Genomic DNA, 26,028 nt, shown 5'->3' with positions numbered 1-26,028 from the left:
ATACAATCAAATTAGAAAGCTCCCTTGGGACAGCAAAACACTCCAGAAAGCCAAAATAACTATGCATCACACGTATTTTGTACCAACTCTCAGATAAAGCTTGGAGACATACTTACTGAACAAAAACCTCAGCAGATTTCAAGCACCAGAAATGAGATTCAACAGAACTATGAATTAAAAGACCAGAAGGGAGAAGATCAGAATTGAAGTAAATAGGAAAGATACAGACCATTTGATGACCCACCCAGTTAGAACATTTACTGCACAGTTGAAGATATTGCGCATGCACCAAATTGTGTTCAGCACGAAGATTCCTATCATCAATGTTATACTGAGGCATAAGAGTACAACAGAATGGACATACAATGAGAATAAACAACGTTTAATCAGAGGTGGAGGAAAAGGAATTCATGTGAGAAGATTAAGAACAAAGAATGTATGAAGATAAGATGTGGCAAGTGCTTTTATACCACACTTAGGAAAGTGGAGTTGGAGAATGATGATATGATAGCGCTATATATTGAACATTTTAGTGTGGCTCTATCATGAACTGCCACTGGGAATGGAAAAAGCTAATAATTTTTCAGTTCTCAAACAATGAAATGTCTTGTACATATGAGAATGGAAGATAATTCTGTATTCAAAAGAGTGTTACCCCCTTTTACAGTGATGGTTGAATATGATAAACAGTCTGAAAGTTGTAGGGAAAGCATAAGGAGGGTGAGGATGACAGCACTCAACAGGAATGAACCAATGGCAATTCTGAGGGAGCTGAAAGCTAAACCAAAAAAAGCAGTGAAGCTGCAGAAAAAGATGCTCTAAGTCATTCCAACTTGTGTTAACCAATGCCTAATCATTTTTGAAATAACCTTTCTCAACTGCATCATACAAATGGATATATAACATAGGAATGAAAGGTTTCTCTCACACATTCAAACATTATCTGCCATATAGTAAAATAATTTCAAATCAACCATAACAATCAACAATAACCAAAATAACATGGAAGAATATTGCACCAAACTACTCTCTTTTCTGAAGCCATTACTGAAATACACATGAATAAAAGGGATACACCTGGTACTCCTACAGCAGTACTGACTATATGCATTCATTCAATAAAGCAAAGTAACTATCATGCCCAAGGTCATCTTCAACTTTTCAAGGCATGTAAAAAAAAGAAAAAAAAAAGAAAAAAGAAAAATGTATTTGCTACCTCAATCAAAAAGTTGAAGCAGCAAGATTACACTATTCTTTCTTGGAAACTAAACTTTCCAATGAATTTTTCCTTTTTAAAAATTTTAACCTCCATCATTCTATTACAATATTTCTACATTAACACCACAAACAAGTCAACTTAACTTAATCCAGTTAAGTTTCGTCACATATAAAGAATAAACTAGAACAAAGAAATGAAAAAACTAAAAATCTTCGATCAGTCCATTGATGATAATTCTCCATCCTGTACTGACGTAATTTGTAATTTTTGTACAGGATATCATCATTACTACTTTTTATTTTTACACATCAAGGTTTCCTTGAGATCAGAAACCATACAAGAGAGTAAAAAAGTAGAAGAAAAAATTGTTTGTTCTTTGTCATCTTAATAGAAGTTCATCTCTTTACTTGTTAAATAATGAATTAAAAAGTTCTCGATAATAGCACACACTTCGTCTGATCCTGTCAGGAATTATACTGTTATAATATTACTTATTTTCTTAAAAAGTGAGATGCATGTATAAAAAACTGAACAGGGAATAACATAAGTCTGGATACCTATAGCCATCAATTTTACAACCTACTCTCTATTTCATTAAAATTTAACTTTCAGTCTTTAGAAACTGGTGTGTCAATTCTAGTGCAAAGACTTTTCCCAACAAAGTGACACCGTTTATACCAACATATAAACAGGACCATTCACAATAACATTATTACATTTTCTTGAAACTCAAAACACATTCCTCAAAACTGCCAGCCTCACAGTCCTGCCAGCAACAACATTTACCAAGATGGAACATGAAAATTCAGAGGCATGCATAAATGGAAACATTTGCTTCATCTTTCAAATATTCTCTGAATATAACTGGAGATGGGGGAAAAACCCTGAGTGAACTTGGGAGCATCATATTCACCGAGAACACACCAAATGCAAGGTTCTCCACTTCGACGTGTAAATGCTAACCTAGCCGTTCATTTAAAGAATTTCTAATGGCAGTGAAGGGCAGCGAGGGGGGAAAGTATTAAGAAAAATTGAATTACATATACTTTTAAGTGAATGAAACTGAAGCCTGCCTTAAATGAAAATTCAAATTCTCACTTTATACAGGAGATCAAGTCTGATACACAAAATACAGCTTTCAGAAATCTAGTAACCACTTCATATTCAGTCTTATGATAGTAAAATACTATACACCTTGAATCCAATATACACAATGAATCATTTGTTGCTCCTGGGCTTCTGAGAAAAGACTGGCAGCAAAAATAAAATAATCTGATATAACACATCCAGTAACAATATAATAAGAAACAGAATGTTAAAGTATGTAATCATGAAAATGACTGAGAATTTTAAAAAGTAAATAAATTATAAAACAAATGAAATATGAGAGACAATATATTTTCTGCATTCATTAAGGGCAAATGAAAGAAATCTTACCAGAAATTTCTTGAAGTGATCTCTTAAACCTGCAAGAGATCCCACAAGCAGTAGGGAAAATAAAACTGGAGGCAAGGAGCACCGTATTGGACAATTCAGGAAACTAAACAACAGTCTTCAACAAGTCAACTTTGTACCCTGCATTATTCACTGTAATGACTGGAATGGAATATTCAACAACTCTGACATCTTATGGTAACTTCCAAACTTGAGATTACAGGTAATCCATCAACAAATTGCAGGCATGAGGCAGAACATTTTGACACAATTATGGAACATGGAACAAAATTTTTCTTGCAGAATTAAAAACATAACATGTCTCTTATCACGCTAAAACTCAGGCATTGCCCCTACATATAGGTAAAGGAAGAAATAATGACGTGAAGCCCAGCAGCAACAACTCTTACCCAACATGACTAGAGCCATTATTATAAAGAATACAGCATAACTTCAGAATCATCAATGTAAAAGAAATACACCTACTTGTATTGTGTAAGTTGGTATCTTGAAACAGATCACATCTTGTAGACAAAGCATATTCAAGCATTATTCTCTTTATCCATGGATGAAACAAGATTATAAACATTTGGATACATGAATATACACCCAGTGCTGCTTTCTATCAGAGACTAGCTCGTACAGCACTTTTGATCTTGTTTCATCCAATAGTTTACTCATAACTTATGTTATTCCCCGCTGAAAATGGACATTAGTTCATACCTCTCCACAGCCGCCCAAGGCATGTTCAGTCATGCTGAGGCACAGCGACTCGAGGCGAGAGTTTATCTCTGGGTCTGTGACAGCATTGGCCTCCTGTGATGGTGGACATTTGGAGAATTTGAGGCCGCAGAAGTGATTTGGTTTTGGTGGAGCAGAACGAGTTCTCTGAAGAGTGGTGTGAGCATCAGGCTAAGTAGTGAAGAAAAGTATAAGAATATTAGAACATGTCACAGACAAACCACATCAAGATAATGACGAATTTCCCTAATTTCAAGAATTACTATGAACTGAGTAAGAAATTAAAAAACTAAAACAGAGTACATATAGTAATTAAGCTGTAATTGAAGTTATTCTACAAAACTTCTAAATTGATAAATCTGGTAACTAGGGATGAGAATTGCCTATTTTATTTCTGTATACAGAAACCTAGACTTAAGATATAAACCAGTTTTAGCCCCTTTTTAGCATAATCCACCAATTTTATTGTGCCTATAAATGCCAATTTAATTCATATTGACATTCTTTTAAATAAGTCATATTTTTCCAATGCATTATATTCTAGCTAATGTGGTTGAAATAACTGGTGGATGGATGGGTTAATGTGCATTAACCCCACATATGGCTGAAATTGTGTTCTCAAGTATGCCTTGTTGATGAATGCGTGTCTACACTAATCCCAATCTCAAATATAATAAAAAATCTGACAGGTTTTGTATGTTGATTCACTAAAATAATGGTTGTGGGTGTATAAAGAGTGTTTATGTCCAGCAGGCTGTGATTTTGCTAGTTGCTTTACGTCGCACCGACACAGATAGGTCTTGTGGCGACGATGGGACAGGGAAGGGCTGGGAGTGGGAAGGAAGCAGCCGTGGCCTTAATTGAGGTACAGCCCCAGCATTTGCCTGGTGTGAAAATGGGAAACCATGGAAAGCCATTTTCAGGGCTGCCGACAGTGGGGTTCGAACCTACTATCTCCCGAATACTGGATACTGGCCGCACTTAAGCGACTGCAGCTATCCAGCTCGGTCAGGCTGTGATTAAAACAATTTTCACCACTCTAAAGGGTATTTTATGCGTGCTTATAGAGCGTTATGTCCCCCTCTACAGGAGATCCTGTCTGTATGATTTCTTAATGATTTATGTCAAGGCAGCAGTCAAGCATGTAGCAATGCTTCCCAATACGTGTGTTAGACAAAATAAAAAGTCATGTCGCAGCCATATGCATGGGAACCATACAGGATTTAGCCACCCTTGATACATATGACCACAAATCCTTGGTATCCAGTCATACACATATGGAAAGTGATACAGATCATAGAATTAGAGAAAAATAGAGAAAGTTTAAAGGTAATATTGAACACATGCATGACTGGGCACAGATGATTAGACATGATGCAAAAGAGCCATCCATAATCACAGAAATGCAGGGAAATTAGTTCCTTGACTTTGCTTCACTACTGGAAAGCCCTCTGCAACACTGATGGGTTAATAACAATGGCGACCAGCTGAACTGGAGGGAAATCACGTGGCTACATTACAAGAAGAATAAATTGGGCAGTCTCTTCTACAATACTACCCTTGTTGGAAGGGGGGCATTTCAAGAATTAAGTTTTTTAAGGAGGAGACAAACCAGTACCCTTACACCACTGAAGGCATACAATGCAGCTTTACCAATCTCTTTCTCAAAACATAAGGACTTGTTTTATTTTAAGTTTGTGGCTAATGTTTTTCATCCCATCTATCAGGTGCTCATTACAAATGAGGCTGTCCAAGGAGTGTAGCCAGACAGTTTCAGATAAAAAGAAGATGAGTAATCACAGCTGTAGCTAAGGGTGCAGATTACTACTCTCCGTCTCGCGTAATAGGGAAAATAATAATCATCCCGCCAGCTGTAAAAATCATATAACCACATTTCAGTTAAGAATTGTAGGGTAAATACGGTATGCATAGTAGGATAAAATAGTACTAACAATAATCTGTCTACACATTTAGCTTTGTTGGTAATCTTTGCAAAATACAAACTTGCAATCATCATTTCTGTTTGTGCTTAGTAATAACATATTGTAATTGGGATAGGCTGAATACAGTTTAAAATTATTGTAGTGTATTGTAGTTATCTTATTAGAAATTAGCATGCTTATTCTATTGTAAAATATTTGTGTAGTATAGTAGATGTATCTGTAGAAACTGTTACTAGAATTCTGTTGTGATTAGGACAGGTTTAATTGCAGTTTAGAATTGTGTAATTCTTGTTTATTCCTTTCGGTATTCAGTAATTAATGGCAGTTTTTATCTTGTTAGGGTGTTGTAGCATAAAAACATAGTACGACTAAGTAGTATACCAATTACCTTATTGTCGTGTGATCTTTGTTTACTATCCTAGACAATATTTATTTCCTTTCATTTTTTTTTTGCACATAAAAATTATTTATTTTTATTTTAGCATAAAGAAGTGCCAGTGTAGGAAGTGTGGGTGAAGCCAGGCATTAAGGAGTATGAGGGAGAAGTTGGAGAGTTTGAGGGAGATAATTAGGATTCTCTCAGAAGACAGGAAGGAAGGTAGGCCTGCCTCAAACAATGTACAGGATAAAGTAGGTATAAAAGAGGGATGGGAAGGAAAGGGGGAAATTGTAGAAGACAGGTGGTTGAATATTCTAAGGGGAAGGAGATTGCAGGATAAGGGCTCTATTCAGGATCAGAATTCAGGACAGGTGCCTGTGAGAAATCAATACAAATCACTGCAGGTAGAACAACAGAAGGAAGATGAGGAACAGGAAACTGTTGCTGTGAAGTGTAGAAGTAGGAGGAAGGGAAAAGGAAGGAAAGGGAAATGTAGAGTAGAGGATAGGAAAAGACAGGTGGAACAGGATCATGGGGGAGAGAAAAGGGAGGAGGAAGTAGCTTCTGCAGCTGTAGAGAAAGATAGGATTGACCAAGAGAAGAGGGGATCAAATGAGGTGGGTAGTGATGAGGCTCTGGTCATAGGGGATTCCACTGTTAGACATGTGGGGAAAGTGTGTGGAAGAAAGGGAAACAGTGCATAGTGTTATCCAGGAATTAGGTAGAGGCAGATGTTGAAGAAAGTAGAAGAGGAGGAGGAGCGAAAGGAGAAGGTGGTAGTGTTTCACGTTGGTACCAACAAAGTAAGGCAAGCTGGTGTAAGTACCAACATAGTTGGGGATGTGTGGGATCTGGTAAATGGAGCACGGGTGAAGTTTAAGAAAGCGGAGATTATTAGTGGAATACTGTATAGGAGGGATACTGACTGGAAGGTGATTGGGGATTTAAATGACTATGGAGCGGGTATGTGGGAAACTGGGAGTGAGTTTCTAGATCCTAATGGGTGGGTAGGAGATAGGGATCTGCGCTCAGATGGCCTTCACTTAAACTGCAGTGGTACACTTAAGTTAGGAAATTTGTTTAGAAGGGTAATAGGGAGGTACATTCAGAGATCAGTGATAAGGGTACAGGGATCTGGAGGTCAAGTAGAGATGACATAAAAATGTTAGTGTTGGAACTGTAGAAGTATTGTAAAGAAAGGAATAGAATTAAGTAATTTAATAGATATATACTTACCAGATACTGTAATATGAGTTGAATCATGGCTGGGAAATGATATAATGGATGCAGAAATTTTCTCATAGAAATGGAGTGTGTATCTAGAGATAGGATAGGAATGGTAGGAGGGGGAGTGTTCATTCTGGTGAAAGAAGAATTTGTAAGCTACGAAAAAGTTAAAGATAACAAATATGGAATTCTAGGTGTAAGGCTCATTTCTAAAGATAATAGGCAACTTGATGTCTTTGGAGTGTACAGATCAGGAAAGAGTAGCGCTGACTCTGATTGAGAATTATTTGATAAGATAATCAGCTATGTGGGAAAGGACATGGAAAGGAATGTGATTGTAACAGGAGATATCAATTTACCTGTCAATTGGGGAGGTAATGCAAACGACAGGAAGAATGACCAACAAACGCCAAATAAGTTAATATGGGAAGGAACTGATTCAAAAAGGGATGTAATCAATTAGAGGGAAGAATACACTGGACATGGTGCTGGTAAAACCAGATGAGCTCTACAGAGAAACCGAAGTAACAGACTGTATTAGTGATCACGAAACTGTTTTTGTCGTAGGCAAAAACAAATGCGATAGAAAGGAAGGTCATAAAAGTAGGACTATTAGGCAGTACCATATGGATGATGAAGCAAGCACGAGGGAGTTTCAAAACAGTAACTACGATCGGTGGAAAACTATAAATAAAAATATAAACAGTCTCTGGGATGAGTTTAAAGGAACTGATGAGGAACGTGAAAACAGGTTTGTATCTTTCAAGGTGGTAAGGAATGGTAAAGACCCACTTTATTATAACAGAGAAATAAAGAGACTAAGAAGGGGGTGCAGACTGCAAAGAAATAGTTAGAAATGGTTGTGGGAGTAAGGAGAAATTGAAGGAACTTACTAGGAAATTGAATCTAGCAAATAAGTCAGCTAAGGATAACATGATGGCAGGCATAACTGGCAGTCATACAAATTTTAATGAAAAGTGGAAGGGTATGTATAGGTACCTTAAGGCAGAAACAGGTTCCAAGAAGGATATTCCAGCAATCATTAATGGACAAGGGGAGTGTGTATGTGAGGATCTTCAAAAGGCAGAAGTACAGTATTCAGTCAGCAGTGTGGAAAGATTATTGGCTGCAAGGATAATGTCCAGATAGAGGACGTGACTAATGCTAAAAAAAGTATTAACATTTACCTATGATAACAATGACATTTACAGTAAGATACAAAAGTCGAAGGCTAGAAAAGCAGCTGGAATTTATAAGATTTCTAGGGATATACTAAAGACAATGGGTTGGGATTCCAGAGGACAAATTGGGGCAAATATTTGTTTATAGGAAGGGGAGTTAGGGATTGGAATAACTTACCAAGGGAGATGTTGCTGCGGTCGAGACGTGGGCTACCACTAGACTTGGGTTATTCATTTTCGATAGTTTAGTGAACGTCAAACCGTGTTTTGAGCCACCGGAGTAGCTTGCTGTGTTGTCAATGCTCTTTCAAAACTTACTGTCCTGGCTTCTGCCACTGCCGATGTTCAACACCTAATCAGTGGAAATGGTAGCTGCAGGTTTAAAAAATTGAAGTCCTTTATGGCTAAATGGGTAGAATGATTTGGTCCGGTGGCCCCGGTTCAATTCTCGGAATTAACTTCCTCGTATTCTTAATTCCCCTCGCATCGAACTGGGCGTTTAAGACATCTGCACTGGGTCACCACCAAGCCTTTTCAGAGGCTATGCACCACATTATTATTATTATTATTATTATTATTATTATTATTATTATTATCATCAAATGAACATGTGGAATTTTACAGCGTTACAAACGCTCCTACACGTCGCTCACTGGTTCAATTCCAAACAACAAAAGAAAATACTGAACCTGAAAGACTACATTTCATTTTAGCAGATCTACATATAAAAAGCAAAATTTTAATACTCTTTTAACAGCAGAGATTGTAGTGTATTCCTACAAGGGAACAGAAATAGACTGGAGTAAAAATGAAATACTAGCACTCTTATCTATATACGGTAGAAGTCCGCTATAGCGAGTACGGCATATAACGAGAACTCCGTTACAGCGACTTTTTTTCTGCCCCTTCAAAATTCCTATATTAAACTGTATCGTCCTTCAGTTACGAGAGCTTTATCACTGATGCATCCATTATTACGAGCGATTAAACAGTGACGATTTTTTTCCGTTACCGATATTTATGCACCCCAGCGATTATATTGCATGCGATCGATTACCTTCGGCATCGTTTCCTCGCTATGTGCACTAGCGAGTTCTCTCGCCGACATTCGAAGGCGATGTCGGAGTTGATTAGTAATACCCGTCGACTGCTGTTCCAAAAAGAAAATTCGAAATGAAAGAGAACATATTTTCGTATTAAATGCGTAAAAAAGGTGTCCGATAACGGTCGTTAACTCGTTAAAAATAAAGGCCGACGAAACGACCGCTTAATTTTGAGGCTAAATACTGCAATTAAGTAAGAATGGCATACACCTCAAGATATGATTAATTTCAGAGGTTAGTTTATATTTTCTCGCATCTGGTTAAATTACGGAGAGGTTATTATGAAAATTTATAGCGAGAAGGTTATCATTTCTCTACTGGTGCTTGAAGTGTGTTTTCATCATAAGCATAGTACAGTTAAGTTAGGCCAGGTGACGCTGTTTGAATAAGAAAACTGAAACGTTTGCAACAAAATGCGATCGATCATCTTCGGTATGGTATCGTATAGGTTTCTCACTTTGTGCATTTGCGAGCTCTCTCGTTGACATTCAAAGGTGATGTTGGAGTTTATTAGTAATACTCGTCGACTGCTGTTCTCTAAAGAAAATTTGAAATGAAAGAGGATAACAAGTTTTCGTAATAAATGCATAAATAACGTTGCCGATAGCAGTTGTTAACTCGTTAAAAATAAAGACTGAAGTCAACGATATCTTAATTTTAATGTTATATACGGAAATTAAGTAAGAATGTGATACACCTCAAGATATGGCCGAGTACATGACTGGTTTCAAAGGATACTTCATATCTTCTCGCGTCTAGTTAAATTTCGGAAAGGCTATTTACATGTAAATTTTTCGTGAGGAGGATATCATTTCTCTACATACATTTCAAATATGTCTTCATGATACATATACTGTTAGGTTAGGTCACGCCGTTTGAAGAAGAAAACTGAAGTGTTTGCCACAGAAACCTCTGGAATGATACCGTATTTCTCTGAATCAAAGACTTTCCCTTTCTCAGAATCTCATGTGAAAACTCAAGGGTTGTCTTGCATTCGCGGCCTAACAGTAAGTTAATGGATACCACTGGCAACTACCCTGGTAACCACGCTGCTTCTTTTCACACGTGCACGCACACACAAAACTCGTTGACAATAAACGACCGCCTCTTTACTATACGTTAAAAATTAAATAATTGAAAAAGAGGTTCAACCTATTCAATACATAAGAGAAAGAAATGTAGTGATTACATTCTTATTTGATAGTAATTAGAAATGGGACCGGTTTCGACCCTACTGTCGGATTTTTTATTACGGACACTCGAGTTTAGGCTTTAATTACAAACGAACCAATAGGCCTATTGCAATGCGAGTTATACCGATGTTTTCCTTGTTTAATTCTACATTAGCGTATATAAGACACATTGTTTTCGACGTGCATTAAATATTTTTTATTTGTGGTTATAATAAATATTGCCCGGGTTTTTGGCTTCTCTAGGAAGCGCTCACTTAGGAATATATACAAGGAAAACTACTTGTCTGATGGTAATGAAATTTTTATATGTTATTACCACATGTATTTGTAGTATAATACTCCAGTTGCAATTTTTTTCAACCACCCCGAAAAAAGTTCTTATCATTTTTCTAAAGCAACTCTTTCTCAGCCCAGGATAAACGTACAACAGCAAACATGGGCTTGTTTTGAAGCACTCAGCCATGGTTATCAGAAACTACAACAACTGTAACCGTACAGTTTGGTACCGAATTTATGAAGAGTAATATTGAAAGGAGGTTTTGTGTACGCCGAACCGTGTGATTAACAGCAGGCCGGGTGGTGAAATCGGGCGCAGTGTTGCCGTGTTCAGTAGTAATCACGCGCGCAACGAACACAGCTTTTCGTTTACTTTCAACCTTTAATTTTATTTCCTCTTACAAATTCCACTTCCCATCACCTTTTCTCATAAGGGCTTTGGACCTTCAAAGGCAGGTTTAAAAATGGTTGACTTATTTAGAAACATCACACTGTACAATTTTTACAAGAGTTATTTGCATTATTATTTACATATATTTACAATATTTAATTCTATCAATTTTCTTCGTCTGAAAAATCACTGTATTCCGATGAATCGGTGCTGCTGTCATTCATGTTGATTATGACTGGCTCGAAATAAGGGACGTTTTCAGACAGTCCATCTTTTTCCCAGGAGTGGTCTTCAATTTTCTTAGCGTGTTTAATGCATTGTTTCCAGAGTTCAGGGGTGACGAAACGTAAGGCTTCTCGGCATAAAGCGTTAATTGCTTCCATACCTCTACCATTTTCTAATGTGTTAGCCATATTTGTTTTTGATATTTTCCCTTTTACGTAAGCCCAAATGAGCTCGACTGGATTAAGCTCGCAATGGGCCACTGGTAACCAAACAAGCTGTACATCTGGTCGAAGTCGTTTAGTCAGTTGTTCCAGCTTCTTTACCGGTGTTTGAAAATAAGGCCTGGCAAGGACAATCAGCTCTGATTTCGTTAATTTGTTATAATCGTCAACTCCAGGTGGTAGTGAAATATTCTTTGATGTTATCCAGGATATAATTTCAGGTTTCAGCCATGACATGTTCGGGTTTTTAGATGAAGGATCGACCATCGTATGATATGGAGCTTGATCTATAACGACAACCGACTTTTGAGGCAATAAACTCAGGACTTTCGTGAACCATTCTTCATAATGAGTCGAGTTCATCTCACTGTGGTAATCACCATTGCCTTTCTTGCCAATAAAACAAAGTTCTGCACCGTCAAGGAATCCTTCTTCACTTCCGATGTGTAAAATTATGATGCGTTTCCCAGCTCCAGACGGTGTTTTGAACCCTCCACGCCATCCATAAATTTGCTGAATGTACCCTCTGTACAGATTATAGTTGTCAAAGTTGTTTTCTAAAGCTTCAATCACGTTTTCTTGCCACCCATATTTCATAGTATGGTTCTGTCTGCACCACGTCTCGTCTGTAAAGATCTTGTAGCCCTGTGCTCTTAAGTCTCTAATTCGTCTAAGGTAGGTATTACATGTTATAAACCTCATTTTAGGTCCGTATTGAAAATTTAACAGTTCAACAATGATAAAGGTGTTTTAATTTATTCCACCTATTCAATACTTATATTATCACGTATAGTTGTTACATAATTAAATTCTTAGTTACATGGGACATGTTTCGCCCTCAATTAAGGGCATCTTCAGCCTAAATACAATAATCAAAAATACAACTAAATTAAAAGTGGACGTTAAATACAATCATCAAAAATACAACTAAAATAAAAAGTGGAAGTTAAAAGTTTAGTCTGTTCTTAAATTCAGAACAATAAAATTGTGAAAAATGATAAAATAAAAAGATGCTATGGAAAACTGTCTTATGATTAAACTATAATCTTGTCAGAGACTAAAACTTCTATTAAAATTCGAATTAAAACAGTTCATATAAAATATTGGAAAATCAAAGTGGTAGTAATAAAAAGCCAACGACATGAGGGCGTGTACACAAGCATAAACTTGATTGTCATGAATACAATCTTTCAAGGCCGTTGATGAAATACGTAGTAAGGCAGAAGCATCTATTGAAAAATTGTAAGAGGCCGTTAGCACCGGTAGGTAATAAAATGGCTGAATCCTTGCTAGAAAATGTCAACAGATGCAGAAATAAGTTTTCTGTAAGAAAAGGAAAAGAAGAAATAAGAAATTGAACGTAAGGAGAGAATTCAGTCTTACATAATTTTGAAACAGATGAGGACTTACATGTAAGTGGAAGTTGTTATTTCTTAACTACTGTTGAGTTGGTTGCTGCCCGTCTGTTGGCTCTAAGTCTGGTGTTATAACTGTGCTGCAGAGGCGGTAGCGAACTCGGAGGGGAAGGAATAGGGGAGTGCGGAAGGGAGGAGAGGATGGGTGGAGTCAAATGTGACGAGGCTGACAAAGGGGCGGAGTCAACTGCATTGCTGAAAGTAGGCCTAATATCTGTAGGTATGGGAGGAGTATTAGGGTTTGAAGAATTAAATATATTAGGTATCCTAAATTTATTCGAACTGACTGACTTTAATAATTTCGGCATTAATTCATGTAACATACTTTTATTGTCCGTGGTTTCATTGAGATTCTTTTGCTTATTGTACGTCTGATCTAAATAGATGTATAAACTTTCTAATTCATTCAGCATTCTTCCTTTTTGTATGTTTCTAATTATCGTTAAGTCTTTCTCTATGGATTCAAATCTGTGGCCAGTCTCCCTCATATGCAAACTCATCGCTGAGTATTTCCTATGTTTTTCCGCGTTAACATGTTCCATGTATCTTGTCATAAAATTTCTCCCAGTCTGTCCAACATATGAAAAATTACACTGAGTACATTTAAGTCTGTATACTCCCGATCCTAAATAACGATTCTTATCATAATTAACTTTTTTATGATTAAAGAATATGGACTGGTTAGTATTAGTAGTTTTAAAAGCTATATTAAAATTATGTTTCTTGAATACGCTAGTAATCTGGTGTATAGCTGAATTATTAAAAGTGAATGTAGCATACTCAGTTTTTTTGGTCTTTTCTGGTATCAGATTCGTAGATAATTTGTTCTTAATTTTATTGATTAATTTGTTGATCATTTCTATTTTGAAACCATTTTGTTTAGCGAGGTATCTAATATAATTCAATTCTTTCTTCAAATTCATGGGAGATAGAGGGATTCTAAATGCTCTATAAATTAGACTGTGAAAAGATGCTTGTTTATGTGAACTCGGGTGTAAAGAGGAATTGTTTATAGTTGTAGATGATTGTGTCGGTTTTCTAAATATTTGGAAATCAAAAGTGTTAACCTTACGCGTAACTGTTATATCTAGAAAATTCAATGAGTTATCGACTTCGTCCTCTTTCGTGAATTTCAAATTAGGTTCGATTTCATTTAATTTATTTAAGATTTCTTGACTATTAGTGACATCTTTGTTTATGATTACAAATGTATCATCTACATATCTCAACCATAAATCTATTCCTTTAATTTTTGTTATTATTTCATTGTGTTCGATTGAATCCATAAATATGTCGGCAAGGATGCCCGATATTGGGTCACCCATTGCTAATCCATTCTGTTTATAAATATTATTGTTAAATGTGAAGTAGTTATTGTCTAATACGAACTTTAACAATCTAGTGAATTCTTCTACTTCCATTCACTAGATTGTTAAAGTTCGTATTAGACAATAACTACTTCACATTTAACAATAATATTTATAAACAGAATGGATTAGCAATGGGTGACCCAATATCGGGCATCCTTGCCGACATATTTATGGATTCAATCGAACACAATGAAATAATAACAAAAATTAAAGGAATAGATTTATGGTTGAGATATGTAGATGATACATTTGTAATCATAAACAAAGATGTCACTAATAGTCAAGAAATCTTAAATAAATTAAATGAAATCGAACCTAATTTGAAATTCACGAAAGAGGACGAAGTCGATAACTCATTGAATTTTCTAGATATAACAGTTACGCGTAAGGTTAACACTTTTGATTTCCAAATATTTAGAAAACCGACACAATCATCTACAACTATAAACAATTCCTCTTTACACCCGAGTTCACATAAACAAGCATCTTTTCACAGTCTAATTTATAGAGCATTTAGAATCCCTCTATCTCCCATGAATTTGAAGAAAGAATTGAATTATATTAGATACCTCGCTAAACAAAATGGTTTCAAAATAGAAATGATCAACAAATTAATCAATAAAATTAAGAACAAATTATCTACGAATCTGATACCAGAAAAGACCAAAAAAACTGAGTATGCTACATTCACTTTTAATAATTCAGCTATACACCAGATTACTAGCGTATTCAAGAAACATAATTTTAATATAGCTTTTAAAACTACTAATACTAACCAGTCCATATTCTTTAATCATAAAAAAGTTAATTATGATAAGAATCGTTATTTAGGATCGGGAGTATACAGACTTAAATGTACTCAGTGTAATTTTTCATATGTTGGACAGACTGGGAGAAATTTTATGACAAGATACATGGAACATGTTAACGCGGAAAAACATAGGAAATACTCAGCGATGAGTTTGCATATGAGGGAGACTGGCCACAGATTTGAATCCATAGAGAAAGACTTAACGATAATTAGAAACATACAAAAAGGAAGAATGCTGAATGAATTAGAAAGTTTATACATCTATTTAGATCAGACGTACAATAAGCAAAAGAATCTCAATGAAACCACGGACAATAAAAGTATGTTACATGAATTAATGCCGAAATTATTAAAGTCAGTCAGTTCGAATAAATTTAGGATACCTAATATATTTAATTCTTCAAACCCTAATACTCCTCCCATACCTACAGATATTAGGCCTACTTTCAGCAATGCAGTTGACTCCGCCCCTTTGTCAGCCTCGTCACATTTGACTCCACCCATCCTCTCCTCCCTTCCGCACTCCCCTATTCCTTCCCCTCCGAGTTCGCTACCGCCTCTGCAGCACAGTTATAACACCAGACTTAGAGCCAACAGACGGGCAGCAACCAACTCAACAGTAGTTAAGAAATAACAACTTCCACTTACATGTAAGTCCTCATCTGTTTCAAAATTATGTAAGACTGAATTCTCTCCTTACGTTCAATTTCTTATTTCTTCTTTTCCTTTTCTTACAGAAAACTTATTTCTGCATCTGTTGACATTTTCTAGCAAGGATTCAGCCATTTTATTACCTACCGGTGCTAACGGCCTCTTACAATTTTTCAATAGATGCTTCTGCCTTACTACGTATTTCATCAACGGCCTTGAAAGATTGTATTCATGACAATCAAGTTTATGCTTGTGTACACGCCCTCATGTCGTTGGCTTTTTATTACTACCACTTTGATTTTCCAATATTTTATATGAACTGTTTTAATTCGAATTTTAATAGAAGTTTTAGTCTCTGACAAGATTATAGTTTAATCATAAGACAGTTTTCCATAGCATCTTTTTATTTTATCATTTTTCACAATTTTATTGTTCTGAATTTAAGAACAGACTAAACTTTTAACTTCCACTTTTTATTTTAGTTGTATTTTTGATGATTGTATTTAACGTCCACTTTTAATTTAGTTGTATTTTTGATTATTGTATTTAGGCTGAAGATGCCCTTAATTGAGGGCGAAACATGTCCCATGTAACTAAGAATTTAATTATGTAACAACTATACGTGATAATATAAGTATTGAATAGGTGGAATAAATTAAAACACCTTTATCATTGTTGAACTAAGGTAGGTATGTCGGGATGCAGCAACTGTCGCAGATTCCATTAGCACTGGTTTCCTGTTTAGTTTTTTGAATCGGAATCCCAAGCTTCGAACTACTTTCAAAAGCGTAGAAATTGACATATCGGGAAAATCCGGCATATTTTCTAACAGTTTCATGCAGAGGCTTTTAATTGTGGGAAATATCTTATTCATATAAAAATCGTGCATATTTCTTCGTATTGTGCCCAAAGTAAAATCATCTAGATGGATTTTCGGACGCCCCGGTCTCACACACTGCTTCTTTCTTGACCTGGATGACGTATTTCCATCTTTCTCCTTTGAAGCGACTCCTACTCTCTTCACTGACGACAGCGATAATCCAAGACAATCTGCCACCTTCTAGTACACAGGGAACCTCTTGTCCCCTACTTTTCCCCCCCTCACATTGAAAGAAACAAACAGCACTCAAAATCATTGCAAGTTCACCCTCTGATAACGGCGGTCTTGGAGGCATCTTGAAGTGACGTGGCCAACATGCAGAACATAAAACAACTGAAAATAGCTTGCGGATAAACCAAGGTCATGGGCATTCCGTTCCACAACTGCCCGGGGCGAGTGTACTGTGTTCGTTGCGCGCGTGATTACTACTGAACGCGGCAACACTGCGCCCGTTTTCACCACCCGGCCTGCTGTTAATCGCACGGTCCGGCGTACGCAAAACCTTCTTTCAATATTACTCTTCATAAATTCGGTACCAAACTGTGCGGTTACAGTTGTTGTAGTTTCTGATAACCATGACTGAGTGCTTCAAAACAAGCCCAACTTTGCTGTAGTACGTTTATCCTGGGCTGAGAAAGAGTTGCTTTAGAAAAATGATAAGAACTTTTTTCGGGATGATTGAAAAAAAATTGTAACTTGAGTATTACACTACAAATACATGTGGTTATAACATATAAAAATTTCATTACCATTAGACAAGTAGTTTTCCTTGTATATATTCCTAAGTGAGCGCTTCCTAGAGAAGAAGCCAAAAACCCGGGCAATATTTATTACAACCACAAATAAAAAATATTTAATGAACGTCGAAAACAATGTGTCTTATATACGCTAATGTAGAATTAAACAAGGAAAATATTGGTATAACTCGCATTGCAATAGGCCTATTGGTTCGTTTGTAATTAAAGCTTAAACTCGAGTGTCCATAATAAAAAATCCGACAGTAGTCCAGGTCATCGTCAGCCGTTCAAAACATAAAAAACATGAAAAACAATGCATATGAAAAAGAAAAAGATTAAGTGAACTCTGGATCGGTATAAGATGAAATATAAATTGATGATGGGGGTAGAAATTGTGAGTCGCTTAAAAGAAAAACAGTTCGTAATATTATGAATGGTAGTATGGCACATGCAATGATAGGTAAAGTCTCACAATGTTTATGAATAGTGGAGAACGGTCAAATAGGTCAGTTTTTACACTCTGTCAGGTACAAAGTCATAACACTATCGAACAACATATGAAGATCCATAAATATGTTGAAGTCGCAGACAAATAGATTTACAGAAGCAAACTGCCAGCTCCCGGTGATCAGCGCGGCACTTTCAAGGTAATGCGCTGTGGTCTCGAACGCCAAAGTAGAATGGAGAATATCCTGAATATCCTGAATTTTTATCTTTAAATCTTTACTATACATCGCTAGCCGTGACAACCGGTTGTACAGTGCCTGTGTGTAACGTCACTGGATTTCAGGAAATAGTGAAGAGAATGGCGTTCAATTATCCTCTACAAAAACGTTTCTCAAATCTGCAGAATGGCTCAAGACATGCGAGCCTTCGAATTCTTAGAAAGGCCACGGCTACTCAGTGGCAGAGTTATAATGCGTCTACTGTACCTGACGCTTAGTAAAATTAAGTTTTATAGACAGCAGGAACATATTCGTGATGGATAGTTGTATTGTAAAAATATGTGGAAAAGGTATTGCCGGCAAATTTTCAACGGATTCTCATCGATATAATGGCAATTTTAAGTTAATGGTTATTAAACACTTGGAAATGTAGAATAATTCTGCTGCCGCAAGAAAATACGGCATAGGCCTAACTAAAGCCAATATTTGGCGTTAGCGTGAAGACGAAGAGCTAAAAAAAAAAAAAAGAGAGTACTGTACAAAAAATGCATTCAGTGGTCCGCAACAAGGACGCTTTAAAGAAGTCGAAGATGAAATTGTGAGGTATGTGCACGAAAAACGCAAGAGCAGAATGGCCATACCGTGGTGCAATAAACGTGTTGACTTTCAATGTCCGCGATTAGGCCTATACATCGCTAGCGGCCGAATCTGGCCGAACCCGGCAAGCGAGACGAGCGTGTAGTGGTTATATCTGACGCTGTGTAAAAGTAACAGTTTTATAGACAGCAAGAATAATTTCCTGATGGATCGTCATATTGTAGAGACGCATGGAATAGGGTTGCCGGCAAATTTTCAACGGGTTCTCTTTGGTATTATGATGCCAATTTTATGTTAATGGTCCTTAACCCCGCGGAAATAAAGAATAATTGTGCAGCCGCAAAGAAAAAAAAAAAAAAAAACACGGCATGATGAAAGTCAATGTTTGGTGTCTACAAATAGTCTAAAAAATAACAAAGGCATTCGTATGATTTTACAAAAGTACTTTTTGAGCCTGATTTAAATTCTTTGAAGGAAAAAGAGGGGTTCACCTTGGATTCGGAGAAATAGGGTACTATATTTTTTTGGAATTAAATTAAACACACACTTTCACGTAGTATCGGATTTAGAAAAATAACAAGCTGTAGTGTGAATATCAATGTGCATGGGGGGTTTTCCGACTTTTTACAAAATCGGATATAATGACAATCCGCAATAGCGAGTAAATTTTTCGCTGTTATGAATTCTCGCTATAACGGACTACTTCTGTATTTACGTCAGAAGTATGAGGTGAGGTGATGAAGAGGAAGTATATGTGATAAGGAACACAGGGTTGCTCTCTCTCCCTGGTTATGCGACGATCTGACGGACTGAAGCTTTGCATACTGTACCAGGAAAGCCTATGTCCTGGCCCATATCAATCGAAAGAAACGTTATTCCAGCATAAAATATCCGTCCGACGTACGAACATTTAAATAAAGGAAAGCAGGTACCAGACTTCACGAGTGCACTAGGCGAAGTCAAGTGACGTCACCTGTCGCTTGAAGCTCACCTCCCTTAGAGATATTTCTCGAAAAGAATTTTCTTTTCGCAAGTTTTTCAACGCCTTAACCAATTTCAACGGGACAAACGCTGAATCGTAGCGGACGTCATAAAAGTTAATCCCTGTGAATTTCGAATTAATCCATCCCATGGTTGTCGAGTTATAATAATTTAAAGTCTAAGAGAATTATACACTCACGGTCACATGGCCAAGAGAAACCACCCCTCCCAGCGCCAGTATATATATGTCAAGGCTAACAAGCAGAGCAGGGCAGTACAAGGACGAGTACACAGATGTGTCGTACAGTATATTCGCGCAGTCACGGTGAAAGTACTTGCCGTCGCGTTCCCGGAACACGAAGTTATATTGCCGACAAAATTATAAACGACGTCTCACTGTATTTAGTACATCGCGTCGCGACTACAGTCTAATTCTGAAGACATTTGAGAATATAATACGAGTGAATTTATTGAAGTGCAAATACCAAATATTTAACGTTCACAGAATATATCATTACGTGTAGACTTAGTTTACTTCACATGATATTGAACTTCTACAGAAACTAATGTGTAGAATCACTAGAACTCATTTCTTTTCGAGTATTGAACTGAATTTCTTTATTCACGCCATATTAGTATACGACTTACAGTAGTAATCTGGGTGAATACTAAGAACTTTTTCTGAGGTAATATGACGTTATAATAACAAGATATTCAGAAAATAATCCTTAGTGACTTAATGACCGTGTTCAAAGACTGTGATTATAGACTATGATTTGCCTTTTTCAAGTGTGAACTGTAATTATGGACGTTTCAATAACGACTTTCAATAATATTTCATACAGGGAGGACTGTGATTATTCATTTAACGTCTTAAAGTTCAATTACGCCATAAACTGTGTTCAACAGTAAATGACAGTGTCAGTGATAACTACTCGCACTAAGTGAATTTTTCGTGTGCGAAAAATCACCTTAACAAGCTGCAATTCTACACGATCCAGTTCCAGCTGTCATCACCTCATCGGGGGACGTCAACATGGTGTGTTAAGGGAACACCGCCGATCCTGATTCTCCACGGAACATTCCAGATGTCCATCTTTCAACATTTGTAGCAACATTTCTTTCATTAAGTGAGTAGTAACAAACTGACTAAAATTTTCTCATTAATTTTGAACAGTGGAAACTTCAGTGCCGCGTGTGAACAAATATTTCAGAGTTCTCAGTTTCTCAGAAGTGATTAATTTAATTTCAAATTTCATTTTCATATCTCATAGAAAGACTAGGCTTTTCAAGTGTGCTATACATCAAGGTTTACGAACTGAAAAACTGAAAACTTTTAACAGAAATTTAATTTCTCACGTCAATTTGCAATTACAAGTGTGTGCTCATATTTAGAAAGACTTTAGGTGGAAATCTAATACCTCGTCTTCTCACATATGAAAGACTTTGGAATCAGTGATATTCATTTAATTTTCATGAACAGAATTCAGGAAGATTACGTTCAAAATTTTAATTTCAATGCCAGATTTGAGTCCAATAATCATATTGCAGAGTGAAGAATTAATAAATTGTTAAAGAAAATGTTTAACCATCTATTATTCGCTCTGCGAGTCTATCCTACTCTGTATCGGCTCCAAAACCAAGTTCCACTCCCTGAGGTCCTACTCATGCCCTTTCCCCAAAAACTTTTCCTAGTACAATACCTATCTCTTCGATCCCCTCACCTATCAGATACACAGCACCAAGCCGCTCGAGTTGAGTCGAGGGGAGGGCTGCAATGTCAGTCTCCGATGCCTTGCACTCAGAATTACGAGCGACGTTTTTTCTCGTTGCTTTCAAGTTTTGTAAATGGAACAATGTATCAGATGCTTACATTATAATGTGCTTTAAGATTTCCATCGTCTCATTTGACTATTGGGCTTCACCGATAGCCTTGGTAGCCCTCAGCATACGCCACTGCTGTTTCTAAAGTTACAGATAATATATATGATGGTTGAATGGAAATGAAATTAGTGCTTCTGGGATGTTATGTTTTTCTAAATATTCCCATATTTTTCTTCTCTTCAGCCTGTCATTTGCTTTTCCAAATCCACAAAACACTAATCAAGTCCTTTCCTTCTTCCCCAAATGTTTCCATTAACTGCCTGAGTGAATAAAAATTAGGTCTGTGGTTTTCCAGTATTTCTTCTAAATCCATGTTGTTTCTCCTCATCTGGCAACTTGTCCTCTTTTCATATATCTCCCAGTGTTCGATGTAGCCACTGTCCAACTCGTTTGCTGAATTCGGAAGGTAGCGGGTTCGATTCCCAGCTGGGTCAATTCCAGTGGCCCGGGGGCTGGGTGATTGTGCTGTCCCCAACATCCCTGCAACTTACACACAACACATAACACTATCCTTCACCACAATAACACGCAGTTACCTCCACATGGCAGATGCCGCTCACCCTCATCGGAGGGTCTTGCCTTACAAAGGCTGCACTCTGCTAGAAATAGCCAAATAAAATTTTAAAAAATGTAGATACTGTATTCCAGGAATTCCAGCTGCCTTAATCATGTCTGCTGTTAGTTCATCCACTCCCGTTGACTTCCTACTTTTCATTTTCTCAGGACATTTTCTAACTCTTTCCAAGTAATTGGAGGTTGTTCCTTCTGTAATTCATTAGTAGCTTTGGTAACCTGTTCTTGATCACCCTCCCCATTAAATAATTTTTCGAAAATCACTCTTCATCTCTTATCTGATTCCTACAATGTCTCTTGATAATGATTCTGTCCTCTGTTTCAATAGCTATAATTTCTTTCCTATGTGATTTTACTTTCCATCAAGCTGTACAACATTTTCTGATCTCCTTTACAATCTTCCAATTCTTTGGTGAACTGTCCCCAGCTTTTTTCCTTTTCTTCTTTCCCTACTCTTTTTGCCTCGAGTTTCTTATTCCCGCATTCCTGTTTCAGTCTTCCTATTCCTTCATCATCCTTTGGTATAATTTTCTGAGCCTGATTTAAAAAAATGTTTTTCTTTACCGTGTTTCTTTCTGTAATTGTAGGGTTTATTCAATTATTCTACCAATCTGTTTCTTTCTCCTTGACTATCTTTTGTTTTACCACAAACCTCTCTATAGCACAATTAACTATTGTTCTAAATGCATTCCACTCTTCATCAGCGCTACTTGTCTTATTTCTCGGCAATTTAGTTGCTATCAAATTTTGAAAATCCTTCTTGATTTCTTCATTCTTCAGTTTCCACACTTTACTGCAGCTTTAACTACACAGTTTAGATACATTACTATAAGCCTTAGGTCACTATCCAAGATTTCACTTGGAAAACTTTTGTATCCCTCACTTTTTCTCCAGTTAATTTATCAGTTATCACGTAACTGTCCTCAATTTTCCATCCCAGCCATATCTAGTAATCATATGGCTACCTTATTGTTTTAAAGAATGCATTTTCTTTATTAAAATACTTTCTTACACACAAATTTAGAATATGTTCCCCCTCTACATTTCTTGTTCCATATCCAGAATGGCCCATCACCAACTTGTACCCAGATCTATTGGCCCCAACTTCAGCATTCAGATCCCCAATTATCATAACACAGTTTTCTTGTATTCGATCTTCCAAATCATCCCGGAACTCTGTTTTCTCATCATCACTGCATCCTTGCTGAGGGGCATACACTTGGATTGTTGTAAAACTGTTCTTCCCTAGGCTCACTCCGGCTTTCATTATTCTATCATTTACAAAGCTAAAATCTGTGACAGGTATGATATCTTTGTAGAGTACCAAACCTACTCCATTTTGTGCTATTACCATGCCAGTCCAGTTTGTAACCTCCTCTCGAACGATTTTGAATTTGTTCCTTTTCATTTTGTCTCACTCAATCCCAGTATATGAATCTTCCTTTCCATCATATCTACAACTAGCCGGTGCTGCCTGGGCATTTTATTCATTGTTTACTTTTAGGTGTTGTACTACCTGTTAATTGCGTGTAGATTTAGTTATTGTGACGTTGACTGATTAAGAACTATTTTGTAGTTTAGACGTTATTGTTACGTGTTTAATTTCAAGTCTTGCAGATTAATTTGTTTCTCCTTAATTAAACTAACCTCAGTAAGTTTAGAAATTCTCTTCACCACTTTTTGCCATGCCTACGCAGCTGAACTGATACTTAAACGGCATCCAGAGTGCCACAACACAACTCAGCGACCACTGAAACTAAGGATTTGACACGAATATTGGTAATTTCAATTATTCTTGCAAGTCATTACCTCCCTTAGATTTGCTAGAAAGTGTTTTACTCCTCTAGTATCTTTTCAAGATAGTAATTCGTATCTGTAAGAAGTTTGGTTGAGAACTATTCTGGAAGGTACTATACACACGTACATATACAATTTTGGTAATTTCCTTTTTTACACCTTTTACTTTTAGGATTTGTATTACCTGTTTCAAGTGTTTTCTTTTTTAAAGTTTTCTTACTTGTGATGTTGACTGATTGTTTATGAACTCTTTTGCAAATTTGTAAATTTACAAATATTGGTATGTGTATAATTGTACGTTCTAGCTTAAGATTATTTTGTTTTGCCTTAAAGTATTTCCTTGTGGCAGCTCAGATACTCTGGAAAGTAGCTGATCCTTTCAAACAAATGATAAAAATAAGTTATAACGAAATGTATTTATGGTGATATATATGATTCCCATAGGGAATCTGAAATATTTGTCCCGAATGAGTAATGTCCAATAACGGACCATTTATATTGATATATGTATTTACGCGTCGCATTATACCCATGACGTACACGATTCTATCACTGTGACTGTCACCAATCAGCCGATTGACTCCGAAAACTGTGTAAAAACTTCAATCTCGACGAATATGGACATTTTCTTTAATCACCCCTTCTGAATCACCATGCTGATGGGTGCTGAACTTTGACTTAAACGACATCCGGAGTGCCATTATTCCTGTCAGTGACCCCAGAAACTATGGATTCAACACTGATATAGGCTGTTTTCGATTATTTTACATGTCACCCCCTCCCCCAGAGCTGCCTTACCTCTATAGTACGTTTTCAGGATAGAAACTCATATCCGTACCGACTTTGGTTGAGAGCAGTGATGGGGGTTTGACCTTCAACTTAAAGGCATCCGAAGCGTCTGTATTTATCTAAGCGACCCCAAAAACTATAAATTCAGCAGTAATATTAGTAGTTTTCGATTATTTTTTTAGTATCTTCCCCTCTGCCAGGGGTGCTAGGGGTGTCTTACCTCATGTAATTTTTTTTACAGATAGTACAGTAAGTCATGTGTGCACCAATTTTAGTTGAAAGCTATGCTGGAATATAACACATACATCTATAGTCGGTCATTTTGGATATTCCTTGTTTCAACCTTTCTCAACCTCCATTCCGACTGGACTTAAACGGCATCCAAATTGTTACGGTGTTTGGGGAGTGAGTTAGTTTGTTTGAAAGCTATGCTGGAACATACATCCACCCATAATCTTGGTTATTGTGGATTTTTTTTTTCACCCCTTCTCATCCCTGTGCCGATGTGGGTGAACTTTGACTTAAAATGACACCTGGAGTGTCACTATTCATCTCAACGATGCCGAAAACAAAGGATTCTACTTTAATATTGGTCATTTAATATTACTTTTTTCTTCATCCTATTTCCACTCCCACTCAGAGGGGTGCACACATAAATCCATAAACTGGGCCATTTTAAAAATTTTCTTCAGCCCTTCTTGACCCCATGCTGATGGGAACTGAACTTGGACTTAAACGACATGCGGACTGTCACTGTTCATATTAGCGACCCCGAAACCTATGGTTTCGAACTATTTTTGATTATTTTTATATATGCCACCCTCTCCCATCCACAACCCCTACGGGTTGCTTACCCCAAAGTGCTTCTTCCGAGACGGTCATGTGTAGCAGAACCTCTCCTTTGCTTAGCCTACATTTACGCACGTGCCTACTTCGAACACCGGCCTGTATTCTACTGCAGAATCCTTGAGCTGACGTTGCCATGGTTACTGCTGGTCATTTCTTCATCCATTTCCTAGAGCGGGGAAGTGTGATGCCAATATCTCCAAAACGGTTGGTTTTAGGCCCTTAAAACATGGTTTTTAGGGCCCATAGAACCTAACAAAGTTTTGTTCCACACGTCGTGAGGCTCAAAATGAGCTCTGCCTCGTCCTTTTACAGCAAAAGGAATATTTCGCCTATATTAATGTGCCAAAGGGCCTAAATCCAGGGAATGGAGAGGGATGTTAAAAATGCTTATAGATGGGGTTACCCAGAGGGTCCTAAGAGTTAAGTATACAAAATTTGGTTCAAATTGGTGGAACAGTATGGATTTGTATATGGTACAGACAGACATTCTGCTTTA

The 26,028-nt window shown here is 36.9% G+C and overlaps 1 protein-coding gene across 1 annotated transcript in view; it reads right to left on the bottom strand.

Annotated features, from left to right (window-relative positions):
- Nucleotides 1-26,028, bottom strand: part of LOC136883315 (protein Smaug homolog 1) — a 327,858-nt gene that overhangs the window by 88,077 nt on the left and 213,753 nt on the right. Inside the window, exon 12 of the mRNA XM_067155554.2 lies at nucleotides 3,377-3,565. Within this exon, the coding sequence (XP_067011655.2) occupies nucleotides 3,377-3,565 (189 nt within the window). The remainder of the gene's footprint in view (nucleotides 1-3,376; nucleotides 3,566-26,028) is intronic.

The sequence above is a fragment of the Anabrus simplex genome, chromosome 11 (genome assembly GCF_040414725.1).
Source record: "Anabrus simplex isolate iqAnaSimp1 chromosome 11, ASM4041472v1, whole genome shotgun sequence".
NCBI lineage: Eukaryota > Metazoa > Arthropoda > Insecta > Orthoptera > Tettigoniidae > Anabrus > Anabrus simplex.
The sequence above is the reverse complement of the archived record's forward strand: the minus strand, read 5'-3'. Positions and strand labels throughout refer to the sequence as shown.